General features: G+C 42.3%; 1 protein-coding gene across 2 annotated transcripts; it reads left to right on the forward strand.

Annotated features, from left to right (window-relative positions):
- Positions 1-94: 94 nt before the first annotated feature.
- Positions 95-23,274, forward strand: zfyve9 (zinc finger FYVE-type containing 9). 2 transcript variants are annotated; one of them, XM_022758299.1, is made up of 18 exons: positions 95-167; positions 1,888-1,995; positions 3,547-4,994; positions 6,770-6,869; positions 7,751-7,927; positions 8,155-8,318; positions 10,057-10,186; positions 10,590-10,712; positions 11,736-11,891; positions 13,014-13,238; positions 15,594-15,676; positions 15,917-16,021; positions 17,232-17,382; positions 17,590-17,670; positions 18,538-18,700; positions 20,069-20,174; positions 20,724-20,900; positions 22,550-23,274. In XM_022758299.1, exons 2-18 carry the CDS (start codon positions 1,926-1,928, stop codon positions 22,709-22,711), a joined length of 3,621 nt encoding a protein of 1,206 aa, XP_022614020.1. In that variant the 5' UTR covers positions 95-167; positions 1,888-1,925; the 3' UTR covers positions 22,712-23,274. The 2 variants fall into 2 exon arrangements, with proteins under 2 accessions (XP_022614020.1, XP_022614021.1); XM_022758300.1 differs by having other exon boundaries at positions 10,057-10,165.
- Positions 23,275-23,514: the final 240 nt, after the last annotated feature.

Below are 23,514 nucleotides of genomic sequence, written 5' to 3' on the forward strand. Positions count from 1 at the left end.
AGCTTTGCTGCACAGGTTGAGAAGCAGCTCTTAAATGAATGGTGTTTCCCCTCTCTGCCTAAGGTGTGGGCGCTGGGCGCTTGCCAGACTGGGTGAAGTGATAGCCGAGAGGGAAACCTGCTGAGAAAAAACACCGCCTGGGACTGCTGAGGAGGACCTCTGTGCAGGTGAGGACTCACAGAGGAGCATTATTTCATGGCTAAATGTTTATACAGGGTTTTCGGCTGAGTCAGGAACTTATAGAAAAGAATGTAGACCATTTCCAGTCGGGTACACTGAGTGAACACTGAGTATAACCTACGTACATGGAAATATTTGCATTATGTTAGCCTTATGATATCATTCAAATGAACCTCCTAAGGAGATTGTAACAGAACAAGTTTCAGTAGCGAGATCTACTAAAAAAACAGGAAGAGCAGACTGGATCTTAATGTTTACAAAATCATGTAATTTCTTTTTCTTTTCTTTTTTTTGATTTAAATGAAATGAGAACCTGCCATGATAAAGCTTGACAAAAGCAATCACAGTACTGTGAAATATTGGCTAAACTTCAGCTGCTTAGTTATGCACCATCTCTAGTGGGTGTGTCATATAGAGCTGAAACAATTACTTAATCGTCAGAAAATTAATCTGGAACTATTTTGATAATCAATTTATTGTTTCAAAAAAAGAAACATTCTCTGGTGTCGTCTTCTGAAATATGTGGATTTTGGACTGTTGGTCAGACAAAGCAAGTAAATCAAAGATCTTGAGCATGAGCATTTTATGCTAATTTAATACTTAATTGAGAAATTAATCAATAGTGAAAATAATCGTTAGTTGCAGCCCTAGTGTCATCTTTTAAATATTAATACATTTATACAGTTCTTGGAATAACAGAATTTCTGTTTGGCTTAAAGAGAATGAAAAAAACCTTTCCTTAGAGGAGCTTTTTAAAAGTTTGTGTCCTGGCAGTCTTCTTGTGACAGAATCCCAGATCAGTTCATTCTGGAGTTGTTCCAATACTTGTATCGGAAATGCCTCTGATAGTGCCTAAAATACATAATCGGGTATCGGCAAGTACGCAAGTCTATGCACCGATCACATACCACGTAATTTATTTATAAACTTTATAGTTGCACACTCAACAGCAGTTTTCCTGGAAATCAATTCTTGCTGCTCTAAAACAGTGGCTTACGCAGGAAGTTGTTCTGTGCAGCCACCGGCAACTACTGTTTTAGAGTGGCGAAGAATTGATTTCCAGTAAATAGAGTAACATTAACCATTAGCAATATGTCAGCAATTTGGAAACATGTTACACTGGAAATTCCCACTAGTAAAAAGGCAACGTGTGCAGTATGCAAGGCTTTAATTTCAAGGGGTGGCACTAGTGTTAGGACAACCAGTGTAGGATTTATTTTATTATGATTGACAGTCAAATTAGCCACTATCCATGCCATACAACATATTACATACAGGGTTAGTAGTATACAGCAATTTCTTTTTTTAATACAATGGTATCAGATCAGTGCTCTGTATCAGCAGATACACAAGTTCAGATATCAGAATCGGTATTGTGAAGGACAAAATGGTATCAGAACATCTTTAGTTTAATTCAGCCAAGAACCTTTCTTAATCAAAAAGACTTTTTGACCACACCTGTACTTCCCTTTTATTATCCCTGTGACCCAAGAGTGATCATAAAAGAGAGGACTGCTCAGAAGGGAAATGAGAAGTAAGAGTGAAAGAGAGTTAGAGGGGATATTTCTGCTTAAACAAATCATATTAAAGTGAGTAGAGGACAAAGATATGAAAAAGGAGATATGATTCAGGCCGTTGGAGACATCTGCATACAGTATGGAAATGTGAAAGGATTTGGTATTGAGGACACGTGCTTCCTGCTTCTAGGTTCACACGGCCGTCGGCAGGGTGGAGCTTCCTGACCCATGGAGAATTATTTCCAGGCCGAGGCCTTCAACCTGGACAAGGTGCTGGATGAGTTCGAGCAGAACGAAGGTGAGCTAGTGCGTTCTCTTTAATGAATGTGGAGATGAGACGGGCACAGACGGTGAGTCATTGTGCTTGAGAAAAGACGGATGAGACAAGGTCTAGCCATGGGATTGAAGTTTCAGAAGAGCTGTGGTTAGGATAACATTATGTAACCCATGAGTAAAGCATCAAGGTGTCAGATCAGCAACAATCAACGACCGCCCAATGAGTTTGAGTAACATTTACAGGTGGTAATTGAGGGTGTGCAGAGTGGGAATAGGACTAATTGGATTTTCCATTTCCCTTGGGTTTGTCTGTGTAATTGGTCCAGGGCAAGAGCGTTGTCGTTTTTCACACTTAATGCTCACAATAAGTAAAGAAATTATATTAGGGCCTTTTTTGGAACTGTGGTCCCACAGAGTTTTTTTAAGGTAATTGTAAAGTAAACACTGCATTACTGAGCTGTGTATCTGCAGGCTCCCAGCTCTGCAGTACAAACGATCAGATTATTATAGAAGAAAGACTGTTTTTTTTTCCTGGATTTATCATGGATGACCCCAGAAAAATGCCTGTCCTGCTGAAACACACACACACAGAATGTATTTTGATAATACTGTGAGCTCAGTTTGTATTTTGGCAGAGTGATTATCTGTGTACTTTGCCAGAGATCCAGCTTGGCAGATTATGTGTGTGCGTGTGTATGTGTGTGTGTGCGTGTGTGTGCGTGTGTGTGTTTTAACTGAGTACAGCACATACTAAAACAGCTTAGCATGAATTCCAGGGAGCAGAGTGCTATACAGTAGCTGCCACTGCTGTGTGAGAAAGTTGTTTTGAATAAATGTTATAAGAATTTCCGCTCGTATTACACAGCATTCATGTGTCAGCCTGACTGATGGCTCCCAGGGGTGACCGAGCCATTTGGCCCACTTTCTCAGAATTTCCCAGTCCATCCATGCACTAATTTCCCACTCCATGCCAACCTCATTTCTCAATTTGTCCCCTGATATATTCTGCCATTTTTAGCTCTTCTGATCACCTGGGAGTGTGTATCTTCACAGTCCACAGTTCTCTGTGGCAGTTCATTTGAGGCTTCCTGTCTTGTTGTTGAGGATCATGATTTTTTTGCCGGTGGTCCTCAACCTCATGTTTTCTGCTGCTGTCTCAAATGTGAGAAACCTGCAAGCTTATCATCAAAATGAGGGTAAAAAGTTTTGTACGTAAGTTATAGATCAGAGTGCAGCAAAGCCACTATTGGATCTAGAGTTGAAACAATTAGGGGTTTCATCTATTTAATCAATTGACAGGAAAATAATTGGCTACTATTTTGATCATCTATTGTTTCAGTCATTTTACGAGCACTAACTCATTCCAGCTTTTCAAATGAAGTTGTGATGTAAATTTTTTTCACATTTCATAGACTAATCAATTAATCTAAACAAGTTATCTCCAATCTGTTAGTTGCAGCCCTAACTGGATCAATTGATTTATTTTCACTTAAAAAGACTAAGGTTTTATGACAATTAAGGGAAAATAAGATCAAACTAATTCTTTTATTTTCCTCTCTTCTGTGTCTGCCAGATGAGACGGACACTCCTATTCTCTCGGATGCCAAGTGGACCCAGATCCTGGCCCCGCCGGCCCACCTGCTTTCTCTGAACCCCGCCCTGGCCCACGCAGACCTCAGCCCCCGGGAGAGTCCGCTGACCTTCAAGACTCTCCCTGACTCCTCTTCTAGCGCCTCCCCGGGGGCAGATCCTAAAAGACATCCCGGTCCTGAACTTCCATCCTGGGTAGAGGAGAGGCCGGCAGACGTCCACAGCCCACCACTCCCCCAGCCCAACATCGGCAAACTGGTGGGAACCGACGACCTCTCGCCGCCCCCTGTGACGGCATGTAGTGCTGTGGAGAATGGTTGCCATGCAAGCCCACAAAATGATGGGCTTAGCAAAGAGATAAGTTCTCCTCCAGACAACCAGCCCGGTGCTTCTGACCAGGCGGTTAAACCTCATCAGGAGGAGAGTGCTGCCTCAGCAGGAGGAGGAGGCTCCGCTGTCAGTCACACTCACTTCACCTTTGAGCTCGGATTAGGAGAGGAAGAAGATCCATCTGAGAAGATTCATGCAAATGTGGAACCAGCAACACAAATTGGGGAAGGTGTCAAAGACGAGGCTAGTACGGCTGTTTTACAGGACTATGGCCAAGAGAGACAAACTGCAAATTCTGACAAGGAGCAGGGAGACAGTGTCCTGAATGGGGGGAGAGATGTTCATGCTGGTTGTGAGGCAGAGGAGAATGGTATATCTCCTCCTGACAGAGTGGACAAGGAGAGGAGATGTAGTCCAGAGGGACAGGTAGACCAACTCCTCAGAATAACAAGCCTTCCTAATGGTTTGGAGCAGGAGAGGAGTCATTCTAAGTTGAAAGACACAGAAGAGAGAGAGGAGGAAGAGGAGGAGGGTTTTTCTCCCTCTCCTGTCCCTTCCAAAGAGGACTCTGTGACTGAGGAGAAAGAAATGGAGGAGAGCAAGCAGGAGAGCGGCGAGGGAGGAGCAGTGGGGTCTGGTAGCATCCAACCAAAACTCAATAACAACCGGCTGCAGCCGGTCAGTGTTCCCTACGGAGGGGCACGACCGAAGCAGCCGGTCAGCCTCAAACTCCAGATTCCTCAGCCGCTGTCGGGCCAGGTCCAAAACCAGCTTGGCCCGTCCACTGTCAGCAAGAACAAGAACCTTGAGAACCAGTGTTGGAGAGGCACACCGTCTGAAGCAACACAAAGTGGGACAGATCAGACTGCAGTAGGGGTGAACGGAGATGGTGTTGTCCACTCTCCTTCCCTGATGCCTTCGGAGAGCCCAGACAATGACCTCCAGGCAGGCCAACAGGGCGCTCTGTGCAAGAAACCTGCCAGCTCGCTGGGCGAGGTTGCCCCTGTGTGGGTGCCTGACTCCCAGGCTCCCGTCTGTATGAAATGTGATGTCAAGTTCACCTTCACCAAGAGGAGGCACCACTGCAGGGCCTGCGGCAAGGTTAGAGCGCTAGAGCTGCTTTAAAGGGAAAATCCCATCTAAAAACACTGTAACCCACTTAAAAATAGGGATAACTGCAATTTTTGGGCTACATTTGTTGTCTGGTTTTTATTTTATTTTTCTAATTATAGGTAGCCAATTATAACAATGATAAATAACCAAAAGCAGACAATGTGCTGTCACTGAAATATTTCCAGTAGCTACTTTTATAATAATGAGTTCTACTGTGCAAGGCAAGTTTTTTTTGTACAGCAGAGGCAATCTAAAGAGCCTTACATGAGGCAATGAAATGCATCAGGATAACATTTAAAAAGACAGTAAAATAGTTTTTAAAAAATCTGTCTGAAACATCAACAGAAAAGGATAGTTTTAGGGGACAGCCCTTCAGAATACAAGAAACTCGATAAAAGCCCCTGCAGTAGCCTGTACAGACTAATAGACCAAAATATTTATTTTATTTACAATAAGATCAATGACTTAAAAAACTGTGGCTGAAAAATGTCTTTGCTGTTAGCACTATTGCTGTCTAGACCTGCTACTACCTCTGTTGTGGGGCCAGTGATGTGATGCCTACTGATGTTAGCCTGTCAGGACAAGTTGAGGGAATAATGGGTAAACCAAGAACTTGCATTACAACATTTTAGCAGAAAAGAACCCTCTTAATGCTCCTAATATCACGCAGTGGTAACCTACTACAGTTAGTGAGTATGTTGGATGATGCTGTTGCTGCACATTTACATTTCTGCACAATATATTTAATTAAGGATTCAGCTGATGCCTTCATGCTGGGTCTCTTAGGAGTGAGTAACCTTTTACTGTATAGACTCTTATCTGCAATCATCAATGTTATGGGTGAGTGGTGCAGTGAAGGTCCACAACATGGCCAGATAAGATACACTACTGGTAACAAAACAAGATAAATATGCACTGAAGGAAAGGCAAAATTTATGAGGACAAGAATGAAAAACAATTATGATAATGAAATACAACAGTAACTGCAAATTTTATAGAACAATATTTCATCAGTGACTTATAGAAGCTTTGTTGGACTCTCTAGAGTAAGGGGGTAAATTAAGTGCAGTGCTTTGATAGATGAGTTCCTTTTTAGGCTTTTCTTTGCAGATAAACTCAGTGGCTATGCAGGTAGCTTTCTACCATCATGACCGCCCACACATGCAGCGGGACGTCCGCACATTGCTTCAATGTGAAGATGCGGCCGCTGACACTGCACTGTAAAATCGCCGGAGTGCTACTTAATTTCCCATGGTGGTAAACAAGCGCACGCTCTGCCACTTGAGCAGGGAGGAGCTGGCACTGCAGTAATACTGACACCAGCAGTGGGGCCGCAAAAACAATAGACGCAGCGGGATCCTCAGAGCATCCACCACCAGAGTGGTAGATCCACAAACCAGCTTATGTTGCTGTGAGGCTCTGAAATTAAAAGGATCCTCCACCCTTAGTCTAATCATTTACTAAATTCATGTTACTGGATAATGATGTATAATGAGGTGCTAATCCATTGAAAGTGAAGTGCCCTGTACACAGCTGCAGCTTGTTGAAGCACTGGCTAAGTACAGGAAATCAATATCCATGAAATGGTACATTTGCTGCACACTTAATCATCGCGTCCTTGCACTTATTTTCCTTTTTGAATAACTACTGTAAATTTCAAATAATTTGGAGAAAATGTCACACGGCCTTGTCCGGTGTGCTCAACTTTTGTACGCATGTGGCACAAATGACATGTTTCTGTGTGTCTGCCTGTTATTTCTAAGGTGTTCTGCGCGACATGCTGCAGTCTGAAGTGCAGGCTCACATACATGGACAAGAAGGAAGCCCGCGTCTGTGTCACGTGTCATTCTGCTTTGACAAGTGGTGAGTATCAATGCAACAAGAAAGTTACCGTAGTTCTTTCCAGGTTATGTGCACTTAAACACAACTGAGGATGCTGCTCCATTTAAAAAGGTTATAATTGTTGAAAGTTGAAAGGAGGAGAAAGCAATGGTAGATTAATACAAAAAACGTTTAGGATAATGATCCACAAACAAATACTGGTATTTTATTGGTCCCTTTGTTAAAAACAATACTGAAAGTGTCGGTCTTTAGAGTTATTTAAGCTGTGGTAAAGCTTATCCTACAGTGCGTGTGGTTGTTCAGCACCAAAAACATACAACTGTTGTTGACAGAAATGAGTTATTTTTTGTTGCAGCAGAATGATTTTTGGTATTCCATACATGAGGAGCATTATATGTAGTATGGTAATGTAGTACATGAAGTATGGCTACTGTATAAATAGACCTTTTTAATGGCTGACAGTTTGACATTTCATACCAGGAAAAGCACAGGTGCAATTAATAATTGTAATTACAACTGCATTTGTTTTACAAGAATGGTTCACTAGGCTACGTTCTGGAACAGAGTCCTCGTTAATGAAATTTGTAACACCTGTGAACGTTACACTATGACGAGCCAAAATGTCAAAAAAATCCCATTCATTTTAAAAGATAAAACTGTGTATGTTAATACTATTAACAAGGCTCTAAAAAGCACGTATCTTGATTGCGTGATGCTTAAACTGTCAATAAATTTCTGTGTGTACAACTGTTATTTTTGATATTAATATTTTTCTACCCATCTTAGACATCCAGCACCTGCTTACATGTAGAATTTGATGTGTTGCTTATAAGACCGACTTTCCAATCTGTATAGTTTTTAGACTCTACACACACACACAATGATATTTTTCTGTCTGCCAGCTCAATCATGGGAGACACCGGCCACAGGAAGCAACCAGAGTCCAAACCCTAACAACCCAGCAGAGTACTGCTCCACCATCCCCCCTCTCCAACAGGCTCAGGCCTCTGGGGTACTCAGCTCCCCTCCTCCCACCGTCATGGTCCCTGTGGGAGTCCTGAAACAGCCTGGCAACGAGGGTACGACCTTTACTAAGCATGAAAATACTCTTAGCACTTTATATTTTACCTTTACAGTGACAATCTGTCCCCACTTCTAGTAGTAACTGCTTTTTTGCTATTTGTGGGATTAATTTGCAGTTGTCATACATTGTGCATTGCTTGTGCACTGTGCATGTGCTGGTATGAGTGTGGCTGTTCAATGGAGATATTCAGGTAAAATGTAATTTAGTATCTCTCTCATTTAGGGTCCCTGTCACGTGAGCAGAGGAGGGTATGGTTTGCTGATGGGGTCCTACCTAACGGAGACACAGCAGAGTCCCCCAAACCTCCAACTCCCAGCCCAGCTCCCTCCCAGTCACTGGCCATCTCCTCGTGTTCAAACAAATCCTCCACTTCTGAGTCCTCAGAGGTAGGCTTGGCACGAAAAACATTCACCCACAGCTAATGCTATTAGGATAGCGTGTATGGTCATATTAGCTGAAGGAAGCCACAAAGGACTCTTTCTGTGGGATTCTTGGTGATTTACTTGCTGGCTCAAGGACTGTAATAAATGGGCAGTAAACAGAGTTCAAAAGAAACATTCCTTGTGTGCATAATCAGAATCAGAAATCCCAGAAATCCCAGCAGACTGAAATGCTGAAAGCTGCAAGATACTATACTTTATTCACTGTAAGCCAACATAAGTGACCACTACTTTAAATTTTTGCCTCACAGCATTAAACAGAACAGCAAGCTGCGTTTGGTTGTTTCTGTGTTTGTGCCCCACACTCATTGAACTTGAATGCCAACTGTCAGGATGATTCATGGCCTGTTGAACAGAGTGATTGTTGAAGCTTTTAAATGGCTCCGTCTGAGATGGCCTGCTGATGCTATGCAGGCACAACTTGAGTATAAATTCAGACTTTCAGATTGTGAAAGTCGTACTGACCATACTGGCATGAATTTAACCAAAGATTTTGCTCACGGAAAGTCGACTGCTGTTGTTTACCAGTGGCAGTAGATGAGCCATTGATAAACACAGGCTCTTATTGTGCTTTTCTAGACGTTTTCATGGTGTAGCACCGTATAATGTATGATATGAAGGCAAAAGTGACAGAACATTCAGTTTGGACCATTAGTAATGTTAAAAGGGCGCTGGTTCATTCCTACATGTAAAAATCGATTCACTGGTCAGAGCGAGTTCTACTCAGCCTGTGAACACAGTTGTATGATGTCAAATGTGGCCCTGGAGGAGCTTCTATCAAAACTGAGAAAAGAACTCAACTGGTATCATTTTAGTCTTGGAGACGACACATTTCTAATAGAGAGCTTGCATTACAAACTGGTTGCATGAAGTCTGAAAGCAGCTTACAAGACATTGAGGGTCAAGGTATAGTTTGTATCCACTGCTTACAGAGTTTCACTTTTAGAGTCTCCACTAACTCCTCTAGCTGCTAAATGCTGCACTGTGTTCACCAGTGTTTACCGAAGCAATGTTCAATAACAAACAATGAGAGATGCTTTATAACTCAGATTTCCCTGCAGGAGTTGGATAATAATTCTCTGTGGGTTTGTCACTATGAGCAACCCGTCTTACATCACACATAGTCATTTTTCCTATTGTGAATATACAAATATTGTAATTTTAAGGAAAAGTAATACTACATTTCTGGAGTGTCCCTTTAAGTACATCAGTTCTGGGTGCATTTTTCTTTTACTGCTGTTGTTTGTGCAAAAGGTAGATCCTTTTTTTTTTTTTACAACACAACCTGACAGTGTAGCAGTGCTTTCCAGTGTAAATGTAAATAACATAAATAACTAGCAGCAGTGTTTGCCTAACTAAACTGGGTTAATAAAGAAGAGACAGTGATAGCTCTGGTTTTCTCATTATTTATCCTAAAAATGTAAATTTGTACATTATTTTGAAGAAATAGATGAAACAGTGGATGGTACCTGTTCCATACAGTAACCAGGGGTGCACCTTTGACTGTGATTATAGGTGCTGATGGCAGATTTGGCTGCACCTTGTACTTATTACACCTGTCGTACCCATAATCACAGCCACAAACATGCTTTTGGATTCTGTTGCTGTACTATTACATCTCACTGTGTGTTATAACCTGCAGTACATATAACCTCGCACCCCCACCCCTCCTCTCCACCCTCAGGCAGCCCATACCCCTGTTGCCCCGGTGGGCAGCCCCGTGGGCAGCTCCCTCAGCCTGATTCCGGAGGACGGGCTCCCTCCCATCCTCATCTCCACCGGAGTCAAAGGAGGTACGGGAGGCCACATCACAGGTGCTTGCCCTCATCCTCACCATTCTGCTGCCTCTTCATTGCTCCGTCAGCTGCTGTGTTTGTGCTTGTTCTCATGTGCTTTATATCACGGCTCATGTTATGATCACTCATTGCCAACAGGAGAAGGGGGGGGGGGTTGTACATGGGTATGCTGTGATGATGTTTTGAATCATTCTGGGGGTCTCTAGCTGTTGTTAACTTGGACTGGTCATCATTTCCCTCTCCTACCTCACTTATAATTGCTTCTCCATCTTCACCCCCCCCCCCCCCCCCTTGTTCTCACTCTGACATCTCCACCCTTTCTCATACTCTGTTCTTTCTGTCTATTTGTCTAACTTGACCTCAACTCCTCCCTTCCTTCACCCTTGTCTCCTTCTTTCATCCCACCCTAACCCACCTGTAGACTACGCAGTGGAGGAGAGGCCGTCGGAGATCGTCCTAATGCAGCAGCTGGAGGAGGGAGGCCCAGACCCCCTGGTCTTTGTGCTCAACGCTAACCTGCTCGCCATGGTCAAGCTTGTGAATTGTGAGTTACACAGCTGGTGTCTTTCTACCGTTTAAAAAACTGATATGGGGCATTGAGGATGCATAAAAAGCCCACGATGGTCTAAGTGAAATATAAAAATATGTACATGTCTACATTTTATTTTTATTATGCCTGATTTAGCTTTTTTTCTTTTTCTTTTCTTCTCACTGAGCAGCGATACCCAAATATACCCAAACCCAAAAAGGTTGTATCAGTGATGTATTTAAAAACCTATTTTGCTGTTGAAGCCTTAAGTCTCTTAATGACCATTGTGGGTGGGAAGGACGCTCTTTCACTGCTTCTCACCAACAAATTTTCTGTTGAATTTATCTTTTATTACACTATTCTGCTGCCTACAGTCTTCAACAATGTAAAACCACAGAGTGACAAGACGTTGAGTTGGGGCTCACATTAATTCCTGTTTGCTCACATCCTTTATCTAAAGCGTTTTGCTGTAGATATTATTTGAAAATTGAAATTAAAGACAGCTGGTCTTCGTATTGCTATAGGTGTATAAGATACCAGCACTGTGAGGGGAAAAAATCACTTTCAAAGACTGATTTCTAATTAGATTAATTTAGTAATTTGTATTTTATTAAAGTAATTTTTGCAAAGATGATATTTGAGTGGTGAATTTACAGTGGAACAAGACATTTAATGCATGTAATCTCTCTTTGCCTGTATTTAATCTTGTGCTGTTGTCACAACATAACAGCATTCAATTCAGACTTCTGCTAAGTCAGAAGTGTCATTAAAATGTGACCAGGTTCATGACTCGGGGCTTATGAAATTTTAGTTGTTGTTTTAGTTTAGTTTGTTTGACAGGTCACACTATCTAGAAAAAGTCAAGATTAACACAGTAAAGTCCAAGGTTTATTTCCATTGTAGTCCTTGATATAGAGACAGCATTGATGCAGGAGTCCAGGTGTCTAAGCAGCATCATACTACATTCAAATCCATATAAGAAATAGACGTATCATCACCAAGAGAATCACTCCACATCTCTGCTGTCTCAACCCACAGATGTAAACCGGAAGTGCTGGTATGTGACGACTAAAGGCATGCACGCCGTCGGCCAGGCAGAGGTGGTCATTCTGCTCCAGTGTCTCCCTGATGAGAAGACCATCCCTAAAGACATCTTCACCCACTTCGTGCAGCTCTACCAGGAGGCCCTCAGTGGTAAGAACCACTCCACCAGGAGGCTCACTGTGAAACTAGTCCAACTCCACCATGGGCCCCTCTTGGGGGAGACAGCAGCTCATTACTAGTTGTGCCTGGAGGTCCACAGGTGAGTCCACCTGTCTCAGTCAGGTGCTGTCCAGTTAAAAATGAGTTAACCCGAATGTAACGCAAGGGGAAAATGTTCCAGCTCTACTTTTTGTCCATTAGGGATGACATGTACACCATCTTGTCCTCTATTTAGAAATCAGGTTACTGTCTGCCGCTGCTGAATTGTATCTCGGCCTTTTTTTTTATGAAACATGGTCCAAATATTAGTGTCCCGCTGTCAGTGCGCCTCCCTCCAGGCGTGACACCTCCCCACCGCTTGCCTTGCGCTTTTAACTCCGTATGCTGCAGAACAAATAAGGCTAATATCGGGTGACTTTGATGGCTAGCTCCCCTCTGGCTGTTTCCTTTTTCATATTCACACTGGAGCAGTTTCAGGCTGGTGGAAAGGAGCCATATTGTGTGTGTCGTTCCTGATTAAGTCGCTGTCAGTCAGGGCTCGAGAAGAAGTGCTGGCTTTAGCAAGTCTCAGCCACTGAGCTTTGTCTTGTCATTACGCTCATTGTGTTACGTGCCATCTAAAGCCAGCGATCCCTCCCACGGATAATTAGTAACATGAAACCTTTCTGGGTAATATGAGGTTGCAGGGTGAGCAGGCAAGTTTTCATTCACTGTTGTAGAACTTAATACAGACCAAGCAAGGCTCCCTATCCACACAGTAATCCAGTAAAATACACTGAGAGCCATTGCTTTTCATATCTATCTCCTGTTTCAGAGGATGAGAACCTCTGTTTTTCTCTATTGTTTTCCTCCTTTGCTTCTCATTTGTGTTCATGTTCAGCCTTGGTGTTTTCTTTCATTTCATCCTTTCATTTTTAAATCCGGTCTCCTTCATCTCATTCCCTACTTTTTCCACTTTGTGCCGCCAAACACCTATTACATTACTTATTCTCCCCACCTTCTCCCCCGCTCCCTACTGTGCCTTCCCTCTCCTGTTTCACCAACCCCTTTTCCTCCTCCTCATATCTCTTGTATCTTTAACCTCTCTCTCCTCTCCTTCCTCATCTCCCAAAGGCAACGTGTTGAGCCACCTGAGTCACTCCTTCTTCACGCAGAGCTTCCTGGGCAGTAAGGAGCATGGCGGCTTCCTCTACATCAGCCCCTCCTTTCAGTCACTACAGGACCTGCTGCTGCCAAACCCGCCTTACCTCTTTGGCATCCTGATACAGAAGTGGGAGACGCCCTGGGCCAAGGTCTTCCCCATCCGCCTCATGCTGCGGCTGGGCGCGGAGTACCGATGTGAGTTTGGACTACTGGGATTCACACTATAAACAGTGCACACATCACCTGGAGCTTTCAATCATATCACATGCCCTTCCTCAGCAGATAGAGTTTCAGTCTTATTCGTTATTTTCTGAACATGGCCCAGCAGGATTGTAGGCAGTTTGTTTTGGTTGTCTGTAGTTTTGTCTCTACCTCCATGATCAACCTCATCTCTGCGGGCCGGGTAAGGTTTGACAATTTTTGATAGTAGTCCAGCCATGATATTTGAGATTCACAATTGATGGCAAAACTTTTTCTAGATACCATATTTTAGTAAATATAAACATGTTTGATTTTCTGCCATCATTTTTTGATCAACTTTTAATTGAACATTTAACGTTTAAACAACTAACATAGCCACTAAAGCTTAACATATAGGAGACACAAGTGGATAAATATGGCAAAGAGTAAAAGAAAAAATAAAGGTAGGTTGATACTTGGTTAGTACTAAGAAAGTAAGAGATTCAATAATTGGCTGTATCTCTGCAACAGTCCTGAGGGAAAGAAGTTGCTCCTCTGTTAAGGTCCAGTCACATTCTCTTTACACACAGCTCCAAAAAAGGACGTGGTTTCATGTTTCTGATGTGGGTAATGCATAAATATTGATCCAAATTATCCTGAAGTGTAATCAGTCTGAGAGCAGCGCTGCAGTTTGTAGTGCGGTGTAATGTTGCACTAAACATGATTATAAAATATGCTAAATGAATAACACAGTTTCTAGTGGCTGACTGAGCACATCCGCCTGGTCAAAGTTGAACAAAACTTTGAACTGCAATGTTTGTTGGAGCAGGAGATACATACTTGTGGGCTTCAACTCAAGTGAATGGGAAACATGTGAATATTTTCAGGAAGTGTAATGTAACCTGACCTTTACCTGGACTGATATTTAATACATATGAGGTTAAGGTTACTTAAAAGGAAAAAAAAAAGGACAGAGAGACAATGTTCCAGTGTCAAATTTTCAGCTTCACTATAAAATCATCATCAGGAGCCGTTTGGTGAGAGGGAACAACAGCAAAAAGGTACAAGCTGTGCCAGCTGATTGCATGAATTACCTGTGGCAAAATGGAGCCCCACATTCAAGGTCATTAAGCAACCTGTTCACTGAAACATTTGAACAGTGCAGAAATCCGACACAAAGACGACAAATTTCTGTTAAATGTTAAAACCCAAACATCACAAAGTTAAATTCAGTGAAATGCAGAGCAAAGAGCGCTGAGTGTCCTCTAATGGTTTGATGGTTTCTTATGGTAAAACATGAAGAGGTTTATCTAGAGAGCTTACTATGCGAGTTGTCAGAAGAAGCCTGTAAACCTCATACCAGCCTGCATTTGTACGTTCCTCACAACTTCTCACACGAACACAGACGTCTTGTACGGGGTTTTTATCAGAGAGGTTCCCCTCCACCAAATCCCCGTCTCTCACAGCCAGACCTGCCAGCACGGAGCGCCGCCTGGCTCCGCTAAGCCTCTTGCCTGCTTCCAGTGAGCATGGATAGAATACATTAACAAAGCCACATACAGCTGAAGCTCTTAAACACCTAATGTTAGCATTACCATGAAATTAATCCTCCGCACAAACAGTGCAGTTCTCTACGCTCTCACCTCCTGCATTAAGCAGTGACCAGCAGAAGGTCGGGAGGCCTGTGAGCACACGGATGCCCGCTGAACCGCAGTTTCAGGCCGAGATTGGTTTTTATTGCTAATGAGAGTTTGTGGCGAGATCTTATATCCAGCTGTTTGCTGAGATAAGGCTAAAAATAGTCATCTAAGGAGCTTTGGTTGCTGGAGAAAAAAGCAGCCTTATTTTTCACTTGTGGATTAGGAGCGTTCCTCCTAACTGCAGGCACAGTTCACTGTATTTGATGTTGGTGTGTGGTGTCTCTTGTTCAGTTCATTTGCATATATGAATGATGAAGATGGGAAAACTTAGAAAACACAAATTGTGCAGTAAATGAAATGTTACAAATCCTGGAAACATCTCATCCACAGAACAAAAAAAGACCCAAACTAAGACTGATATAATGAGTTAATTAAAACACACGAGGAATACCATTATAACAACAGACTAAGAATTAAAACTAAATAAAAATATCATTTTCTGCGACCACATTGCTGTTACTTATTATTGTCAACGCTGAACCCAAAACGCTACAATTGGTTCCAAATTGGCTTCATTATGCCAATTAGTATTTGATACGTTTCCATGACAACTGAATAAGACAGTTGATGAACAATAATAACTGGCCCTGACATTAAAAAATATGATCACGGGGAACAAAGAAAACATGTTAGTGACGATTTCTCAATAACTAAACATTTTGTTTTGCAGTTTATCCGTGTCCGCTGTTCAGTGTTCGCTTCAGAAAACCACTCTTTGGAGAGACCGGTCACACGATCATGAACCTGCTCGCAGTAAGTGCTTTGTTCTCTGGTGTGCTCTGTTATTATTTATTTTCACGGTTGAAGAACTCTGCTGTGTTGATGAAGAATAAGATATGATAACACAAGTCTGTAGGAAGATGATTTTGTCAAGTAAGGTTGTGACTTATCGGGCAACTTGATTTTCTTTTTCCTTTTCGTATTGTTAGTTATTTTGTTAGAATTTGTTCATTTTACCAATCAAAAACCGCGGTTTTTCCATGCCCGTTGTAGGACTTCCGTAACTACCAGTACACGCTGCCGGTGGTGAAAGGGCTGGTTGTTGACATGGAGGTGAGGAAGACGAGCATCAAGATCCCCAGTAATCGTTACAATGAGGTGAGCGTCAACAACACACAACATCACACAACATCACATACCGGTTAAAACTAAGGTCACTTACACACCTGTGGTTTGATTCAGTTCATCCAGACTGAGGGAAAAAGGTTTTAGTTCGTCTGGTCTGGTTCGTAATCTTGCTGTTTTGTTTTTTTCTCTACAAATAAACCAAGAGCTACTAACATGAAGCTTCACAGACTCACAGTTACTCAATCGTTGGACAGTTTTGGTGACTGTGAAAGTCCTGTTGTTGGTCTGCTTTGCTTTCACACCACAAACAAAACTCACCAGTCTAGACGAACAGAACCAAATGGGCAAATGCACCAGAATTTGTTTGAACTGCGGCAAATTAGTTTGGTGTCGAAGCACCCTAAAACTTCAAACTGAAGCATGAAAGTGGATTGTAGACACACAGAAAGCAGAGCTGTTTCTCATATGTTGCACATCTGAACATGTTTTCCAGGATTATATATACTTTTTGAAGACGCTAACACAGTAAAACCCTCCACCAGACTAATGACATCAGTGGAGGAGGTTTTCTAAAAGCTCCTTGAACATTAACACACACACACACACACACACACACACACACACACACACACACACACACACACACATGTTCACTGTGTGTAGGTGATATGTGACAAACTCTCCAGGGCCCCTGCAGCTGAACATTCGGCGTAGGCTGCCGACTTGTTATAATGCTGCTGCCTCGAAGGGTGTGAATGAATGTCCAACCAGAAGAAGTGATACATACGAAGCACCATTTGGCTGAGAAAATGAGCCATTGGTGGAGAGAGTGGTGCCGGTTGTAGCGTTTGGCTGCTGATGCAGTAACAGATGGGAACCCAGTAATGTGAAGTGGGGATCGTTTCTCAACAGCTTGCAGGCGAGCCTTTAGCGCAGCAAGTGGTTAAAGCCCTCCAGATTTTCAGTTTTATTTCTGATTTGCAAAGGACGGCTTCAAAGAGATGCAGAGACAGGGGATTTAGCAGAATTAATATGTGGAATCTTTCAACTATTGATATCCACCCGTGTCAGTGTCTTTCTCCGCAATCTGTCATCTCAGCACCATCCCATTTAACTCCAGGACTTCACCCACAAGCCCACTGCAATTAGGCTTAACCAGGCAGCCTCTCTTAAGCCCATTTTCCTCAGCACACACCCAAAGGGCAGCTTAATTAGACATGGATATCATATGTTCTTGCAGCTGATGAAGGCCATGAACAAGTCCAACGAACACGTGCTGGCCATGGGGGCATGTTTCAACGACCGGGCCGACTCCCACCTGGTGTGTGTCCAGAACGATGACGGGAACTATCAGACGCAGGCCATCAGCATCCATCACCAGCCGCGCAAAGGTGCTGACGCAGACACAGACTCATCACATTTAAGACCCCTCCACTCTGTCTGGTTGTTTGCCGGAAAATTGCTGGCTGTTGTTATTTCTCTTGTCTGTTTGCCTGAAAATAATTTGCTCTCAGTGGTTGACTTGTGAAGTTGAACTGAAGTTGTGATTATTTTTCCCTTTTTCTGTTTGTTTTTTTTTTTTTTTTTTTTTTTCCCAGTTACTGGAGCCTGCTTCTTTGTGTTCAGTGGTGCTTTGAAAGCCTCGTCGGGCTTCTTAGCCAAGACCAGCATCGTGGAAGGTGAGATGTGACAACAAACGACATGTTGGCTGTAAAAATTCTGAAATATCAGTTGAGTCTATACAGCAAACCATGAGAAAGGGCGCTTCAGGGTAAGATTTTGTTTGAAATTGTTAAAGTGCCTTGATTTTTCCAGGTATTTATCACACTGGAACACCAAAGTGTGTGTACATTACATAAACACTACCTTTATATCACAATTTAAAATGTCATATCCTGTGAAAGAGGATTGCACCTGTATTTCCCGATGTGACTAATGAAATATTTGTTGAAATGATTCTTAGTTTATTATAAATGAATCTGCTGTTTTTATTGTTTGATAAAAATGTCCTGCAATTGTTCAGAAAAATGTCCAGTACAGTTTCACGGAGCCCAAGGTGAAGTTTTCAAATTGCTGTTTTTTTCTGAATAGCAATGCGAAAACCCAAAGATATTCAACTAGAAAGTGAAAAACAGAAAATGATCTGAAAAATGCTTGGTATTTATACTTGATAAATGGCTGAAGGATTTAGTATTGTACTTCCATAAAGTTGGGGGACTCACTATAGACTAGTCACTCGAATACTCTTTTTAAAATCAGTGCAGTAGAGGCTGAATTGCCTCGTCGTTTTGTCCCCGGTGTACTTAAAGCTCCAAACTTCTGGATCCTACATTTCCCATAATGTACAGTATTTTTTGTTAGACCTCTGCTTCCTGGTGAATTTCTACATTTCTCCAGCATCAGCTCCAACTGATGTTACACTGCTGGCATCACCGTACTCCACATGACAAGTTTACCTTTAAGTGATTAATTGCTCATCAACTTATTCATTAGTAGACAATTTGTCTGAACACTACTCATGATTGATCTTCTTCTCCCACCCTTAGATGGTGTGATGATCCAGATCACAGCTGAGACCATGGACTCTCTACGACAAGCCCTGAGGGACATGAAGGACTTCACCATCACGTGCGGTAAAGCCGACCAGGAGGAGAACCAGGAGCTCATCCACATCCAGTGGACGGAGGACGACCACAACTTCAACAAGGGGTGAGGAAGGGGAAGGGGAAGAGACCTTGTGAACAGACGAGGAGAGGGATCAGGAGAGGAGGAGAGACATGAGAGAGATGCATTTACATCACGGACAATTGAACTGATAGCTTCCCAACCACTACATTTACTACTTAGCTATAAAAACTCATCATGCGTGCTCGTGGAATCCCTCTGGAGGAAACTCTCCGCAGCAGCCGGGTGGAATGATGTAGTTTGACGTGGCTCTGACTGAGATACAGACCAGCGCAATCAATTTTACAGCAGCCTGATAAAATCTCCAAATTTAAATGTGACTCTTCACCATTAAATATAATTGAGCTCTTTCACCAGATACTCTATCACTTCATTAGCAGAACACTCTCTGCCCAGTAGCTGTTTTAACCCTTATTTCACCGCATAAGTTAACTTAGTCTGCTGTCGTCATATCGTGGTAATTTAAGTATTAATTTCCTGCATTATTTATCTCGACATTATACTGTACATCCTTTGTTTGTTTGACCTTCATTCTCAGACCTCTTGCACTTTATTTTTTGCTCTAAATAGAAAGATGAGAATAAAAGTGTCCACTAGAATTTAAAATTGTCTTTAGCATGTGTAACGACTTCTGTAACAAAACACCACTGAAGTGTGATGACGATTACTTATGGAATTAATGCTCTTTTTGGTTGTAAGAAGCCTGATCCATTGCTTGCTTTCATATTTTGTCTGCTTGGTAAAACATGCCTTTGTATGCCTCCATGCTGGAGACAGCCAGGGCCGGAGACATTATGTTTTCAGGTTGTCCATCCGTCCATCAGCCCGTCCCATTCTTGTGAACATGATATCTCAGTGACGTCGTGAGAGAATTTCTTCGTATTTGGCAGAAACATTCACTTCCAAGTGTGAACTGATTACATTTTGGTGGTCAAAGGTCAAAGGTCACGGTAACCTCACAACATATCTCGGGAGCTTCTCAGGGGATTCCCTTCAAATTTTGCACAAACATTTACTTGGACTCAAGGATGAATACAACTGCGAGGCTGTAATTACAGTTTTAAACAATTAAACACATCTGGCCCAGAGACAGCAGCGGAAGCAAAAAGTAAAAGGGTGGCACTGGAACATTTGTGTGGCCTTTCGCTGTAAAAGAATAGACTTAAAATGAAGAAAAATAAGACAAGTTGGCTGAATACAAGCTCAGCCAGAGGCTTTGATGTTGGCCACTGAGCAGCTCCAACTGAGCAGCTGGCAGGTCACTGCCTTGCTCAAGGGCATATTAATTGACCATGTCTCACCACCTCCGCCTTTTCTTCTGCCCTACATTTCTGCTCTATTGGTAAATTTAGTTTAATCCAACACTGTGATGTTGTGTGTTTGATTATCCAGTGTGATCAGTCCGATCGACGGAAAGTCTATGGAGTCCATCACCAGCGTCAAGATCTTCCACGGCTCCGAGTTCAAAGCCAACGGCAAAGTCATCCGCTGGACAGAGGTACCGACTCATACTGGTCCTTTTATTGAGCACCAGTAAGAAAATCAAGAAAAACCAGGATCTTACTGGGCGAGATGTCAGCGTCTCTTTTAATGGAGTCTATATTAAATTCTAACACGAGACACTGGCAGGATGTTGTTCCTGCCTTAAAGGGAATTAAAGAGCAAAATAGATGACGCCATAAAGGAGTCAGTTCTGTATTAATGTTTGATTCACCAACAACCTGGACCTTCTGTGAAAAAATTTTATAGAAGGAAATTTCGGTTCAAGAAGTGTTTAGTTTTCTGTGAACAAATAACATGATGTAGTGTAAATCTGCCCAGTGTAGCTTTAACTGTAAAAAGGATAACCAGGATAACTTTAAACTTAAACTGTTTATCCAGAAGAAAGAGGAACATCTTTTTTTTTTTTTTTTGGCTCAGCCCTTTTTCACCTCACTTGACTCTTTGAGGAGACCTCTTGTTTTTTTTCTTCTGCTCCATCAAATATTTAAAATAAACTACACCTGCAGAAATCTTTCTCAAGGCCGCGTTTCTGTGATTTCCTCAGGTCTTCTTCCTCCAGAGTGAAGACCAACCCAACGGTCTGAGCGACCCGGCTGACCACAGCCGGCTGACGGAGAACGTGGCGAGAGCGTTCTGCATGGCGCTGTGTCCGCACCTGAAGCTGCTGAAGGAGGACGGCATGGCCAAACTGGGACTGAGGGTCACGCTGGACTCTGACCAGGTGCGATGATGGAAGTTTAGATGTTCTAAAAGAACAATGGCGCACACAGAGGAGATGACCGGGTGGTTCTGGCATGAAATTTGAAATGTATTGTATGACATAAAGGTGAGGCAGTGTCTTTTTAATGTTTTGGGGCAGTAGACACTGAAGGTGTTTCTGTGAAGCCACTAATCAATAGAAACTGCACATGAAACATGTCCCGGTTTCAGCCTCACAGTTCCCGGACTGTTTCGTGGCCGTTAGTTGTGTAGTTAGCATTTGTCGTCCATTTTGACTTTGTATTAATTGACTCATGTAAAGAATTCAGTTAAGGCTGCAAATAATGATTGTTTTTATTATCAATTAATTTCTTTAATATCCTGATAAATTGTCTGGTCTATAAAATATCAGACCTGCGTGTTACAATTCCCCTAAAACCCAAATGGATGTCTTCAAATAGCTTGTTTTTTTTTTCTACTCAACAGTCTAAAACACCAAAGCATCAATTTCATATCACATAACACAAAGAAAAACAGCCACTGCTCACAGCTGAGCAGCTGGAACTTGAGAATATTTATTTTAGCTAGAAAGTCACTGAAGCGATTAATCGACGAATCAGTGCAGCTCTAATCTACAGCCTGAAGCTCCTCCCAAATAATAAAAAAAGATACCTCTGAATGTAAACGGCTTCCCACAGAACAATAAACCAACGTTATAGAATTACTGACAATATGAATCTCAATTATCTCCCTGAATTTTACTCATATCACTTTTTTTTCTCGCCACCATGATCCATTGAATGCAGGATATTATGTCATCATGCTGACGGCCGTGACTCTGTAAACACATTTAACACAATGTAAAAACGTAAGACTTACGCCACAGGTGCTCCACATGAAGTAGGTGATCTGATTAAAGTTTGAAGAAACTTTCTGCATAAATGTACATATTAATAAGGAACACTGATTTCCCATAAACTGCTGTAACTATAAACAGTTCAAACTGATACCACATATGTCGCACACAAACATACATGTTGTATCTTTGCTAATCAATGAGATAATTGTTTTAATTAGGAGGAAACATTATTCTTGTGAAGAACAATAAATGGTAGAAACTTCTTACTTCCATCACAGCGACCCCATATAGAGGAGATGATCTGATTAGATCTCAGTGTGCCTTGCTGCTTTAATTTGCATATTAATGAGATAAAACTTTTTCTTTCTTTCTTTTTTTTTTAACTTCTGTTAGCAGTCACAACAAGTTCTTTGTCATGGAGATCAGGCCGGGGCCTCTTAATATAGACACTCAGTGGAGAGATGAAGGGAAACAAAGTACAACAAAGGTTCCTGGTTGGACTCAAACTCAGGGATGTTGTGGTTCATGTTGCGCGCATGAGCTCGTTGCAGTTCATCTCTTCCCTGGCCTCCAGGGCTCCTGAGTTTAGAAAACTGATAAAATGCTTTTTTTTCTCTCTTGTTCTGCATCACTGAGGCTGTTCCTGTAGTTACATGATAAATTCCTTTGCCCTGATATATTATATATATATATATATTATATTATTATATAAAAACAAAACAACATTATCAACCCTGAGGAAAAAGTGATCATTTACTTGTAACTCTAAACGTGGTTACGATTCTGTCTACTGTCTGTCTTCGTTGTCACAGGTGGGTTACCTGGCAGGAAGTAACGGTCAGCCTCTCCTGCCTCAGTACCTGAGCGACCTGGACAGCGCTCTGATCCCCGTCATCCACAGCGGGGCGTGTCAGCTGAGCGAGGGCCCCGTGGTGATGGAGCTGGTCTTCTACATCCTGGAGATCATTTCCTAGGAGCCGGACACATCCCGACAACCTGGAGCTCCCACCTCCAAACATCTTCTTTTTTTTTCCTTTTCTTTTTCTTCTTTAACCTTCTGTCATCATCTCACAGCCTGGTCCTCCATCCCTCCGTCATCTCCCTTCAACCGTTTGCACTTCAAAAGAGCCAGAAAACTGTGCCGTGCCAGGTGGGGTAGCATTCCTCAAAAGTCAAACCTATGCATCCAACCACCGTCGTTTGTGCTCTGGAGGTCGCCTGGGGCCCGAGGAAGCTCAGAGCAGGGGCATCTGTCACGTGGCATCTTTCACCTCACTTGTCAGGTGCTTCGATCACACTGGGTCCGTCCTTTTACCCACACTGCACTGCTCTATTAGATTAGCCAGGAGCCTGTTGGCCATTATGTTAATGCCACAAACATCATTCATGTGAGTTGATTGTCGTCCTTTAAGCCGCTTATTGGCAGAGACTGACCGTGATGAACTGTGAGATACTCTTAGCTCTGGGTCGTAATAATCAAGCGTTTGAGACCAGAGCTTTAACAAGTAGCCCTGTCTTTGGTGATTTTAAATGAATTATTAAATTAAATTAACAAAACTGAAGCTGCAACTAACGATTATTTTCATCATCAGTTAATCTGTTTGTTATTTTCTAGATTTACTTAAAAAAAAACATCAGAGAAATGTCCACAATTTTACTAGAGCTCAGTGGCATCATTAAGTGTTTAATTGTGTCTGACCAATAGTCCGAAAGCCACAGATACTCAGTTTACTGTAAAAACACATCTGAGAACATGGAACATCAACTTTTGCTTGAA

Source organism: Seriola dumerili, unplaced genomic scaffold (assembly GCF_002260705.1).
Source record: "Seriola dumerili isolate Sdu_G_001 unplaced genomic scaffold, Sdu_1.0 BDQW01000291.1, whole genome shotgun sequence".
In the NCBI taxonomy this organism is placed as follows: domain Eukaryota; kingdom Metazoa; phylum Chordata; class Actinopteri; order Carangiformes; family Carangidae; genus Seriola; species Seriola dumerili.

Excerpts from the sequence above, each read along its gene's own strand:
- zfyve9 (XM_022758299.1), top strand. The coding sequence starts at position 1,926 with ATGGAGAATTATTTCCAGGCCGAGGCCTTCAACCTGGACAAGGTGCTG. Across the intron at positions 13,239-15,593 it reads GCTGGGCGCGGAGTACCGAT|TTTATCCGTGTCCGCTGTTC; the intron begins GTGAGTTTGGAC and ends TTTGTTTTGCAG. Across the intron at positions 15,677-15,916 it reads CGATCATGAACCTGCTCGCA|GACTTCCGTAACTACCAGTA; the intron begins GTAAGTGCTTTG and ends TGCCCGTTGTAG.